The sequence below is a fragment of the Cynara cardunculus genome, assembly GCF_001531365.2.
Source record: "Cynara cardunculus var. scolymus isolate 2C chromosome LG 13, CcrdV1, whole genome shotgun sequence".
NCBI classification, from domain to species: Eukaryota; Viridiplantae; Streptophyta; class Magnoliopsida; order Asterales; family Asteraceae; genus Cynara; species Cynara cardunculus.
Genome location: NC_037540.1, coordinates 34,883,384 through 34,897,615, shown reverse-complemented (window position 1 = coordinate 34,897,615; position 14,232 = coordinate 34,883,384). Strand labels below are relative to the sequence as shown.

Below are 14,232 nucleotides of genomic sequence, written 5' to 3'. Positions count from 1 at the left end.
GAATACATTTTCATCATTGTATCAGTTTTAATTGAATGTCAACATTAATAAGATGCACCAGATCAACTCTCTTTTAAAACATAATTTGTAGGTGGTCATGAGATTAAAAATGACCGATGGTTGAAATATATTTTTATAGTTCTCATCATGACTTCACTTTTCACATGATTCTTCACATATATATATATATATATATATATATATATATATATAAAAAGGAAGGTTCAACTTTTAAAGTTGTGAACAACTTTTTAAGTTGTGAACTAGTGGACAAGTTTTGTTCCTTTGTCTCTGTTTGACATAACAAATTACATTAAATATACTTTTAATTAAAATAGTTAGGGGTTACACCGGTTGGATTGTTCGGGACATTTTTACAACTCAATCCGATTATTACGGTTTAGAAAAATCTCAACTCAATCCAACCTATTCAAAAGTATAACCAAATCCTTACAAGGTTGTGGCGGTTTTGGAGTGTACATTAAATTCTTATAAATAACTTAATTTATATATGGCTTAATAAAAAACAACATACGAAGTTTTTCATCATTTTGTTGAAAAGAGAATAAAAAATAATTAAATAAATTAATAACGTGTATTCACATGATTGATGAGACTGGAAGGGAACAGAGAATTTGGAGACAAAACATGTTTTTATTTGAAATCAATGGGGAGGTAGAGACGTTTTACGCAATGGATTTCAGACACGGAAAACACATTGCTGCCCTCAACTTGGAAAAACAACCCGTTAAGCCAAAAACAACCCGTCTTAAATGTTGAAAAGAAAGAGATTATGTTGATCCATTTAGATGATGAAGAAAACAATTAATGGTTTGTAAAGACCATCTATAATATATTTTTGGAGTCAATATGTGAATTTGTAACAATTAACACAAACTTTAACTTTGGTCACCAAGTTCTTTGAAGCTAAGGAAGGATGTCGTGATGGCGATATGCTGGTAGATCCAAACAAGCTTCTGCAATCGACTTGTCTTGGTCAACTATTTGAGCATCGGTTGATAGATTTTGCTGTAAATCATTAAATCAAGAAATTAAACAAAAACGGGGTGGAGAATATGTGGAACCCACAGATTTACTCTCCAAAAAAGAGAGAATGGATGTTCCAACATGTATAGAAGAGAAGTGGTTCAAGTCTAGCTGATGTGGAGCTCTAACACCTTTATCCATTATAATCACTCAAGAAAATCAAAACTTAGTTACCTTGCTACAAAATCCCCTGATGTAACCAACAAGTGTTACTTCCATTAGCTCATCACAGATTTGTCCATCACTTTCACTTCCATTGATGAAACAAGCCTGCTGATATGAGAAACTACAACTGTTACTTCCACTTCCAACCATGTTTATTTTCATTCATATTTCATTGCAGATACCAAATACAACTCTAAAACCACAAACCCAACAATTATAATGTTCAAGTTGAAGTTACTTATTAATCCATTGTCATTACAAGTTATTGATCGCGTTGAATATTATTTTGCCACTAGTCTTATTTTCTGGCAAAAAACAGATGGTTCTTGATATATTAACCCTTAATGACAATTAGCATAGCATCCTTATGATAGAGGTAAGCTAGATAAAATCACTCTCTTTTCGCAGGAAGCATTGGTGGTTATAGCAAAAAGTGTCATATGGTTAGATAAACAACTTTCATAATTTAGTGGCCAAAACTTCTAGATGTATGCAAGTTCCCTAACCTTGCTTATAGAATCATATTTATTAGAAATTGAAACTCTTGCAAATGCTTAGATTCTCACAATGTTTCTCCTGTATGCGCCACAGCAATGGTCCCATCTGATGTCAACCACAATCTTAAGTCTCTCCTGTGAGTCGACTTCAACCCAACCAAAATAGACACCCCAGGCTTGACCAACAAGATCAGAAGCTCCATTATCTGAATAATCAGATAAGACATGAATAAACATTGCTCTAAAGTATGTACACGTATATTCCAGATTTAAGTGACATTTCTAAGATCTTGGTGTATAATAGTGATGTGGTTTTGTTTGGTATATAAATGTGCTTCTAGAGCAACCCATGTGATGAAAATTGCGAATGTAACAAAGCGGAGTAAGCTGCAAACCTGAACTTTCTTGCAGAAATCCATTTTCGTATGATCCCTTGAAATGAAATGGTTCAATTGGCAATGCTTTCATCACCCCTGCAACCATAGAAAGTTATTTGAACTTATGTCTGATGTAAGGCAGTTGAATTGAGCAGAGACAGTGGATGACATCCTAGTAAGGAAACATACAGTCCTCAAATGGTGGGAGTGCCCAAAGCTCTGGCTGAAAATCTAGGAATGAATGAATCACATGATCAGCAATCAAATATTCATCTGATTCACTTTGAATAGATGGCACCGCCACCACTTGCATATTTGCAGCCTTTCCAGCTCTAATCCCTACCCTGTTAATATGATTACATATTTAACCGGTAGTGAAGGTTAAGTTGTTCAAGAAATAGAGAAAGATCGAGGTATCATAATCACTTACATGGAATCTTCTATCACAAGACAGCAAGATGCATCCACACCCATTTTATTTGCGGTTTCTAGAAATCTGATTTTTTCAAGTGATTTCATCATTGTCACGAAAGTAAATCACACGAATTGCCTCTTAAACTGAAACAAGTATTCTATAGTATGTGTGCAATGTCCAAGTTTTGGCTCTTAGCTTACATGTCTGGAGAGGGCTTCCCTGATTTAACTTCCTCACTTCCAACAATTACTGAAAAATACTCTTTCCAACCTGTTGTAACAAAATGAAACCGAACTTGGTAAAAGAAAAAACATAAGTACATATAAATCTACAGCTTGGTTTAAAAATGCGAGCATAATGCGCTCTGATGCCTGATGTGCTCTGATGCGCCAGAGGTAACGCATCAGAGGGGATGATACGAAGCGATTCCATGATGCTCTCTGATGCGGTCGCATCACCTATGCATCACACGATGCGTGCATCAGCACATCCTGTATGTTTCATGTTTTGGCTCCTTTTTCATTTTTTAGAGGTTTTTAGTTGGGCTTTTTGTAGATTAAAATAGAACATAATAATGACCTAAATAAAATAGAAGCTCCTCTCAAGTCTCAAGTCGCATATCAGATTAAGAACATATATGTGAGTCGTGACCTAATAAAATAGAAGCAGAAGTAGTTTGTGTGTTTTGTTATTCCGATTCACGAACTACTAGACATTTACTTGTGTTCTTCACAATAGTAGTTTGTGTGTTTTGTTATTCCCATTCACGAACTTTTTAAGATTTTAATGCCACTTTTCGAACTACTTTTTTTTTATTAACCTGGATATCCAACCCGCTATGTGAGCCGACTAATCCCATGGCAACCACCTGCTTTGCAGATAACCCGGAGTCACCGCATTTGAACCTCCGTGGCCACAAGGGGATTTTTATTCCTCCTAGGATTTGAACCTTGGACCTCCTGGTACTTTTGACCTTTGGAGCCAAGCTCAAACCAATCAGGCACCACCCTTGTGGTTGGCCCCAATAAACTTTAGCTACTATGCTGAATGTACAAAACAAATCAACATTCAATGATAGAGCAAATATATAACTTAGTTTACATAGTCTGTACAAGGAAACAGAAAGTTTTCTAGATAGAAATAGGTGAGGAAAAAGATTTGATGAACATAAATGCATCAAAAGACTATTCAAAAAATAAAAAGCTCAACTTGATTAGTACAACAATGAATGCATTTTCTTTCTGGTGTGAATGTGTGTGGATGTATGTGCATGCATACATGCAAGTCAGTAAACCTGTTAAGATTACATTAACAATAATATGGGGATATGGTTTGGTAAGACTTAAGACCATCAACCATAGAAAAGAAGGAAACATAATATAACCTTCTTGGGAAGAGACTTTGATTTCTATACTCTTCCTTCTGGAGTTTGAAGCAAGTGCATATGGAACCCCGTGCTTACGGAGATGCTTAATGAGGCGATTGACACCAGGAAGTGCTTTAGCTTGCAGCCATCTAGAAAATTAAGGAGTTTTTAAGAACAAAAACCTTAATGCTTTACAGTATAGTATAGAAAACTTAAGAGCTCACTTTTCATGATACATGGGTGTGATGATTTGCGAATATTGTTGAGGTGTAATTGGAAGATCATAGTCTTTAACAATTGCAATCGTTGACTCACGATGTGCCATCCCATGCCTCTTCTTTTCCTTATCCAAATCCACCACTTTCCCATATCTAACAAGAACTTCCTTCAGTACATCCTTGGTAACATGCTCTTGATGCCAGAAAATGGCAAAAATTCAAACAAACTATGAGACAACAGTTACAGATATGAACCAAATCAGAAATACCCAAAAGATCTTTAAGATGCTAGTTGTATTTTCTGCTTAAATACTCATATTTTGTGCCTAAACAAACGAAATCAATTAATGCCCAGTATAGGAATTAGAGCCTTTGCGCCCAATTCCGAAAGGGTGGAGACCAAATCGAAATCACCGTAGAGATAAGCATTCAGATTCGTGTGTAGCTGCTGCCATTGTTATATGCTTAAATAGTTGTCATAGAACGAAGGTGAAGTACCCAAAAATGTCAAGTACAAGAAGTAGAATACCTGTGTCCAAAAGGGTACCATCCAAATCGAAAATCACGGCGGAGATGCGACGGTCGTCGTCCATATGGCGGAGAAAACGTTAACAGGATTGAAGGGAGACGAAGAAGGCATTTTAATAATGGAAGGCATCGTGCAAATGGACGAGAATGGATGCTTGGCGCTTTTTCCGTTTGGATAAAAGGTAAATTGCATATGCATCCTTCGATTTCTGTACATTTTCAATTTAAACCCCAACTTTCTGTTTAGTTGAAATTAGTCCTCTACTTTTAATATATTTCACAATTAAACTTTCTCATATATTACCGAATATGGTTTTTGTAGAACTTATTACCAAGATACATCCTAGATGTTCTATTAAGTACCTTAGAGTCGTAAGCAGGGTAACTATAAATATAATTTATATCACCACTAGCCATGATTTCTGCCATAAAACCAACAAGCAAAAGGGCAACAAACTCCTGATTTTGGTGCTTGTAGAAGGACGTTGGAAATATAAACGTGGCTAAAGTTCCAGTCTTAAGGCACATTTTTTCCTCTTTTACGTCAAAAATTGATTTTTTTAAGTATTTTCGGAAATTATAGGCCAAAAATTCAATTCTTTGTAGACAACCAGCCAAAAAGTTGAGCCCAATCATGCTATCATATATGCGGATCACCCGCTTCTCTAGTTCTAGAACCGTCGTAACCCAATGACATACGTGTACATGAATTTGGATGATTACCTACAAAAAAAAAATATTAATGAATCATTATAAATCAATATTTGTTTGGAATGCTTTATATATTAATTATTTATTACCTCGTCAACTAACCACCAAGGCGGATAGTATTTTTGTGCCATCATCAAATTAAGATATTGTAGTCCAGGTCGTGACATAAACTGTAATGCCTGAGACCATAATATCGTACGTCGTAACCCGTCATTTGCAAATGTGCTCACGTATCAATATGTTGTTAAAAGAACACTTGACTCAGAAAAATAAAATAATAACTAGTAAATAAACATTATCGGTCAAAGACCTTCCAGCCTAGTGATAAAGACTTGGGCATGACATAGTCATGAACCCGAGTTCGAGCCCTGGGAGGGGAGTGTTGGCGACATTTAAGTGGGGCCATGTTTAGCCTCCAAATTTGCCGGGGATTAGTCGGGCTTTGGCCCGGACACCCTTACAAAAAAAAATAAACATTATCGTAAATATAAAAAATAAATATTGCTTACAATTGTATCAAACCAACTTTACTCCAACAAGGTCCTCCAATAGTGCATACTCCATGGTTCACATTCGAAAGGAGGTATTCTGAGTCATTGTAGCTTATTATTCGTATATAATTCCAAGATGTTAAATTTGGTCCTCCGTTTCAGTGCCTTGTATGTAGGTGTTGAATCCGGTAACGACATATATGGAGATCTCACCATCGGATTCAGGTGTCTGATGCGTTTCTCATGCAAATGTGGGGTCTACTCCGGTATCATAGACGATGCAGTGTCATCATTTTGTTTGAAATTAAAATTCGGTTGATAACAATCATCATAGAGGTTATATTCGGTTGATAGAAATTATTTTCATGTTGAAAGCCTTGATTGTTTTCAGACTGTTGAAATTGTTGAGACTGTTCCGGTTGTTGAAAATGTTGAGACTGTCCAGACACCTGAAACTATTGATTATTTAAACCATGTTGAATAACATATAAGTAAAAATTAAAAATATATACCTTCATGGCATCATTTGAGCGCTGAATTTGCTCTAGTAGGTTTTTATGTGCATTTGAGCAACCATTGGATCGACGGCTCCGTTGTGAACAAGTTCAATAGTTTGTTGAATATTACGATTCAGTTGTTTAATATATTCCGTCAAATCATCAAATGATTGCGACGCTGACGAACTCGATGCACCGGCCTATTTCTTTACAATCCTCTGAAAATAACGAGAATTTGACCTCCACCACGGATACTGTAGCTCTACATCAGTAGATGTTAATGTAGTACGTGTAGCAAACCCTCCTAAGTAAAATATTCATTAAAGTATTTAGTTACAGTTAATAAAGTAAATTATTCGAGATAAGTTGGTCAAACTCACATCCTCGATATCATCGACATGTATGTATCTAAGACTATCATGCCACAATAATTGTTTCGTGTGTTGCCAGACACATGACCTAGGGATGACTCTATCGGTCCGTAAACCATAAGAAAACGAAGCATGTAGAAATGCTTCCAATATCCATGTCTACATTTTTGTTATATTATAGTTACTAAACAATTTAAATTCAAATACAATATTGTTATTTTATGGTTAGTAAACAATTAATTAAAAGTTACCTTGGATGCAAACACGAATCCAGATAATGAGTATCTGCATTTGCGTTCAGACAAAAACGTGAGTTTTTTTTTCACGTTTTGGTAACGCATCATTAAGTTAAGAGTATAGGGATTCTCATAAATTATTACCCCATGGATAACTGTGTCATAAGAGTATTATAGATCAGTACTACAATGAACGTAATAAAACTATAGAACAGACAAAAATATATCATATTAAAAAAAATACCTGTTCTATGCATCCAAATTTTCGACTAACCGTAAATAGTCATCAGAAACTATATGGTTTGTTTGTTGACCGATAAATCCAATGGAAACTAGAAGCAAAGAGATAGGCGCATCAATGTCTGTTATTGTTTTGAATTTTTGTTGTTCAAAAACCCGGGTAAGATCACTCCTGCGTACCAGACGATTTTCATCAAGGTCTAAAACGAGTTCTAAAGGACGACTCTAATATCTCTGGTAACAAAGGCTTGTTCGACAATAACAAGACAAAATTCTTCTCGCCTGAAACGTAAAAGACGTCATCCGACATTAAAATACAATGCTTCTACGGTCTTGCTCTAGTGGTGGCACCTGCATTTGTAACATCAAATGCACGAGTATCGGATCTTGATATGTTGACCGAATATTGAGCCAATGACCGAAACAAGTATTTCTAAATATTTCTAGTCTGTTTCCCGACCTCCGCAATGCCCTCAAAATTGTATTTGAAATTTCAATACTTGATTTTATATTAACAAATGCTTCTTAATAATCCCCCTGATAGATAAAAGATAAAGAGGTTACAAAAATAATATATAAAAAATTGTTGTAAAAATGAGATTATATTAAAATTAATATAAGTAAACTTACCATAATGTAGACGATTAAATATTGATAATTGAGATTGAATTAAGGTAATGAAAATTAAAGTGTTATAGTTTTGTGTTAATAATAGAAAATTTGAATTGTTTATAGAGTGAAGTTGAACATGACAAAAAAAAAAATTTGATTAACATTGTATTGAGAAGAGCAAAAAGCTGGAAAAAATATATTCGAACCAAGTGGGTCCCTTACACAAAACGCACCGGTTGATGCTTAAGGGTGGTCAAAGTAATGGGTCAAATTAGGCAAGTCAGGTCACATCAAGGTTGGGTCAAATCAGAATTTTTTTTTTTTTGTATTATAGTCCCTGTAGGTACCAAACGATGCTAATCGAGTAATCCATGATTAAAAGTTAAAAGTTGTAAAACTTAGAGTAAAAAGTGTAATCGATTATTTTTGTTGGGTTATTTTCGTCAGGATTTTTAGCAACAAGACCACCAACGACTATAATCCTTAAAGTCAATCATCCAAATGATATCTCAAAGTTCAACATGAGTTTGCCAGACAATTAGTATGAAGATGTTTTTTCGGTAAAATTTAAAATTTTAAAAAATTGGAAAATAAGAAAATAGAATCTTTGGTTTATTTATCCCTCAATAATTAAATGATTTATTGCAAAGTTTCATTAGAGCATTTTAATAAAGGTTTTTATAACATTTTTTTTTATTTTTTCTATTATTAATTCATCTTCAACAAATCAAATTAAGAAATATCATAAAAATCTGAGAGCAATAATTCTTATAAGAACCTCCTTTTTATAAATCGCATTGATTCATTCATCATAAATTAATATGTATTAATAATTATAAAATCAAAAAAATAAAATGAAAAGACATAAAAAAATGTCATTTCTCACAAACTTCATGATAAAACCCAAGGTTCTTGTACAAACACCTAGAGGAGATAAGATTCTTATAAGAACTCTCCATAATGATCGTTCTTACAAACTACTACACTACATTTACATGCATTTTACCCAATAAAAATCGGCTTTCTTCAAATTCCACAACTCTTTTCCATTCCATCAATTACTTAAAATACATTATATTATATTTTATTTAATATAAATTTATTTAATTCATGTACAAACGGGATTGTTGGAATATATATAAAAACGACAGAACTTTTGGAACAACAGATTTTTATCTCTCCAAGACACAAGCTTAATTAAATTAGGTATTTTCTAGTTAACAAACCCTAAATTGATGACTCCCCATGAAGTATGTGGCCAACTCTTCACCTTCGACTGGTTTAACAAAACCCTACTCCAAGCCACCCATCCTTCCCATGAGTTCCTTTTATCCCATGAACACCCCCATTCCAATAAAAGCTTCAAACCCATCTCGGCTTCGATCTCGCCCTCTTCGAACCGCCCTCGACTCAGATAAAACTGACTCAATAATACATGTGGTTCACCCACATACGGGTTCTTCTCGATACACTTAACCAACATCTCTTCCGCCTTTTGCTTTCTGGCTTTATCATTTCCGTCATCGCAAACCACCTCCCAATACAAGTCTCTTGCTGTTATTTGATCACTTGCATCAAGAACTCCGGTGCAGTTGTTGAAAACTGGTGGGATCACGAGCTCAATATCTTCGTCTCTATCGATCCCACTGTCTCTGGAGGCTCTGTTACACATGTACCAAAACCTCTAAATCGATTAGATGAGTAATGATGATTGAACAATATATGAAGGTTGATACTATATATTATGTTAACAAACTAATATATCGCCTCTCTCTCTATATATATATAGAGAGAGAGAGAGAGACGAGTTACGTTGAAACCCGCTCAATTCTTAAAAACCATGCAAACCAATTTCGACCAATAGAAAAATTTTGTTTTTTTAATTAATTTTAATCAATAAGGGCTTAATTGTCATTTAATTGTTTTTTGATTAATAATGGAAGGTATTATAATTTGTTAATTTTAGAAACATAATAATTGGTTACGTTAAATATGGTAGGATTTAATTGGTTTTCTTAATTTAATTTTTAAAAATTTAAAAATGTTTAATTTAGTTTCAGGATTATACGAATTAAAGAAATTGAAATTTAAAATCAGAAATTGTTTGATGAAATTGTTTCATTTTTTATTTGGTTATCTTGTTCACTTAATGGTTATGAATTTCTATAGTATGATAGATGCATTAATTTAATGAAACGTGTTCATATATCAAAAGCTTTATCGATGAAATTGTTGCATAATTTACGTGGATACGAAAATATGTTGCGTTAGAAAAAGGGCAGTAATTTAATTAGAAAAAAGGAAAACAATTTAATAAAACGTATTCAGATTGTTTTATGAACACGTTTATGGATGAAGTTGTTTAATGAAACTTTTATGGATGAACTTCTTGCATAATGTAATTTATTTGGAAAATCTTGTTTCCTTGTCAACAATTGTTGATGAAATTGTTTTATCCAATTGTTTTTTTTTTGGTGATCTTGTTCACTTAATGGTTATGAATTTGTATGGTATGGTGGATGCAATAATTTAATGAAACGTGTTCAGAGAAAAAAAAATTATCAATGAAATTGTTGCATAATTTACTAGGATACGAAATATGTTCTTGGATAATCTTGTTTCCTTAGCAACAATTGATGATGAAATCGTTTCATTTTTTTTCCGGGTGATCTTGTTCACTTAATAGTTATGAATTTGTATGGTATGGTGGATGCAATACTTTTAATGGTTATAATTGTGAAACAGGTTCATGTAATGGTCATTGTAAATTAATGGTTGATATGTTAATGTTAAGAACATGGTGTGTAATTGACAAACAGTGAAACCATCTCATAGTAAGATTTAAACGGATCCATCTTCTGAAAAACATGAAAATGACAGATGTCTCCTCTAGAAATACGTTGATTTGTGTATTGAGAAAATGGTGAAACCATTTCATTCATTAAAACATGATTTTTAATGAACACGTTCATGGATGAACTTGTTTAATTTTCAAGATTATTCTAATATTTTTTGTTAGAATTTTTAGAAGTATAAGATGATATATATAGTTTTTAAAACAATGATTTTGTTTCATTAATATTATAATATACATGATCTTGTTACCCCGGTTAATGATATTTGATGTTTTACATTTTTGTCACTTTTTCAATTAAAAATTAAACTTTTATTTATTATTATTTTTTATTTTCTAATATAAACTAATCTAATCTTGATCATTGATCAAGAAAATGGATGAATATGATTGATTTGTATGATTTACACAAATGAGAGCAGTTTTCATTTGATCTATTCTCTATCTATATATATTTTTAAATATATTATTGCGTAGAGGAGCGTTCAAATAAAAACACCCAATTTTGTACAAACCGTGAAAACCACATTCAACCAATCATAATTTTTCATTTTGTTCATTTTTTTGTAATTATGAGAGGTTAATTAACCATTTTTATTGTGGAGGGTGTTAATCATGGATATTATCATCTTTATTATTTTAATTTTAAAGAAATACATTAAACAGTTTCATTAAAATTTAATTCAATATTATATGAAACAATTTCATAACCATATATGAAACAAATTCATCAAAAAAAGTATTATATGAAACAATTTCACAAGATTAAACAATTTCATGAAAATTTTTATAAGATTAAACAATAAAATCGACGTATGAAGGTCGTTTGTACGATTTGTACAAATAAAGGTGGTTTTCATTTTATCAACTCTATTATTATTGGTTAACACTTAAAGTATTTATAATTAGAACCCCGACGTTTTAAACCCTATTCCATATCATTGGTACCTGTTTTGTAGCATGAAGATCTCCTCTTCTCGCACCAGCAATGAGTAAACTGCAGCCATTCTTGATGCTGCATTCATCCATAAACCTGGTTTGCCGTTTCCGGGATACAAAGTGTCGTAGTCATCTCCCAATAACTCAAGACGACCGTTTGAGTTATCGTATAAAACGTCTTGGAAACCGAAATACTGTTCGCTGATATCGGCTAAAGTCACGAGGAGAAAAACTCCGATCATTCTTCGGGAAACTGGGAGGTTTTCGCCGGTTTTGTAATGTATTCCGGTCACTCCGGTGGCCGGAACTAGTGACTGAAGTTTGGTCCTCCACTTTTCTACGCCGTTGAAAACATTCTTCTCTTTAGCATTCTTCAATGAAACCTCCGAAGCTTCGAGGTATTCCTGCAGCTCTGACTCAGTAAACTGACACATGATGCTTTTGTGGACGAGAGACTGGCGGTGAACGACGCAGAACATGTGGGCCAGTCTCTCGGCGGCGTCTCCGATGAGGCTGCGAACGGCGTCACGGCCAGTTTCTGGGTCGAAGAGAACGATGTTACTGTAGGAGTTGGAGTAAACGGAATGGAAAAGGGCGCAAAGGGCGACGGAATCCGGCGCCTTCCATAGCTTGATAATACGGTAAACATGGCGGAGGTGGTCAAGAAAGCTGCCAAGACGGTGGAAACACTCGCCGGCGCCGGCGGAGCATAAAAGGGCGATTAGGGAAGGAAGTCTTTCATCGATTTTGTGGAATTCTTCACGGAGGAAGGGCTTAGCGGATTCCAAAAGGGTTTGAAGAATTTGAGTTTGGGAAGGAGACATGGTTGGTTGATGAGCAGGCGGAGATGCCTATAACATATATTCATTCATATATAAGATTCGTGTCCAAATATCGACAGAAATTCCGGTTTGAAATTTGGATTTTTGCATGGGAAATTTTGAGCTTCTTATATTCTTTTAGTTTTAAACAAATTCAATATAATTATGTGTGTAGAAGAATGATCATGTAAAAATTAGAGTTAAGATGAGAAATGTAAGAAGAGATCTAGGCCTCTGATCACTTTTAATCTCACCTCATTTCCATGAATTGTGTTTGATACGGAAATTGATTTGCTGCATCTCGGAATATCTCATTGATGTTGATTTTTAATTAAAATTAATCTAATGTTGGAGATTTTTTCTTACTTTTTTCATCATAACTTTCATTGGATAATAGTTACCTTAACTTATTGAAATTTTTTTATTTATTTTTTGAAATTATATATATATATATATATATTATATTTTGTGTAATATTCTAAATTGTATTTAATAAAAGTAAAATTAACAAGTGAGATAATAAACCAAAGAATAGTGTAGACAATTTCAACTTAAGGGTAATTTTGGTAATTATTTAATATTTGGTAAGACATGATTGAATATATCAAAATAATATTGGTTAAATGACCGACTTATCCCTAGTCAGTTGTTTAATGTTTTTTTTTTACTAAATAATCAATTTAAATGAAAAAATTAACAAATAATAATTGAAAATACAAAAAAATCTAACATAAATATTGATTAAAGAACTTATATCCATAAATCAAAAGATTTAAACAAATGTTTATCAACAAACACATCTTATAAGGTTGCTCAAAATATCATCCAATCCAACTCGAAGAAACTAGAAAAAAAAACTCAATCTGAGGCAACTTTATGAAGAAATATACATATATATAGGGTTAGGTTCACGTGAGACCAAGAGATTTTCGTGAGACCCGTAAGACCAATTTATGTTCATTGATCAACTTTATAAGCTAATGATCTAATAGTCTAAAGTTGCACGGTGACAATTTTGTGATTATTGAGAAGTCTCGTGACAATTTTGTGATTATGAATGTTCAGCCTGTAGATAATGCAGGGGTTATGAGACCCAAAGTTTTTCATGAGACCCGTAAGACCACTTTTCAACCCTTGGATTAAATCTACAATTTGAACATTCATAATCACAAAATTGCCACTAGACTTCTCAATAATCACAAAATTGTTACCGTACAACTTTAGTTCATTAACTTATAAAGTTGATCAATGAACATAAATTGATCATACGAGTCTTACAAAAAACTTTTAATCTCACTTGAACCCAACCATATATATATATATATGTATATTTCTTCATAAAGTTTCATCATTAGTAGTTAATAACATTTATTTTTAAATTTATTTGATATTTAAATTTTATAAAATTAGAAAATAAATGACAAAAGTATTAATAGATCAATCCAATTAGACAAAACATATGTTTTATCTGTATTTAAAAAATGAATTGTTTTTGATACATTATTCAAACCCGTTTAACTTGTTCATTTTGTTATCTTCGTAAAACGTTTGAGATCAAAACAAGTTGAGACTAATCAATTTTTTATTTCTTTTCTACAAATTATTTAACTAAATCTTAAACCTTTTACTAGCCTTTTTTTTCCCCTATTAAACTTGTTTTTAATTTTACTTGTCCAAATCATTATAAATAAAACACAATATAAATTACCTATTTTTGTATATATATATACACACGCACACACATCCCCCCCCGAGGTTTTCGTGAGACCCGTAAAACCAATTTATGTTCATTGATCTACTTTATAAGTTAATGATCTAACGGTCTAAAGTTGTACGGTGACAATTTT

At 33.0% G+C, this 14,232-nt stretch overlaps 1 protein-coding gene and 1 pseudogene across 2 annotated transcripts; both read right to left on the bottom strand.

The window, feature by feature from the left end:
- Positions 1–635: 635 nt before the first annotated feature.
- Positions 636–4,702, bottom strand: LOC112525791 (bifunctional riboflavin kinase/FMN phosphatase-like). 2 transcript variants are annotated; one of them, XM_025136060.1, is made up of 10 exons: positions 4,615–4,702; positions 4,092–4,278; positions 3,886–4,016; positions 2,702–2,771; positions 2,517–2,582; positions 2,276–2,430; positions 2,105–2,182; positions 1,779–1,915; positions 1,222–1,320; positions 636–1,029 (listed from the first exon to the last, which is right to left on the bottom strand). In XM_025136060.1, the coding sequence occupies exons 1-10, from the start codon at positions 4,676–4,678 to the stop codon at positions 928–930; spliced, it is 1,089 nt and encodes a 362-aa protein (XP_024991828.1). In that variant the 5' UTR covers positions 4,679–4,702; the 3' UTR covers positions 636–927. The 2 variants fall into 2 exon arrangements, with proteins under 2 accessions (XP_024991828.1, XP_024991829.1); XM_025136061.1 differs by having other exon boundaries at positions 814–1,029; positions 1,222–1,317.
- Positions 4,703–4,913: 211 nt separating this feature from the next.
- Positions 4,914–12,388, bottom strand: LOC112524998 (annotated as a pseudogene).
- Positions 12,389–14,232: the final 1,844 nt, after the last annotated feature.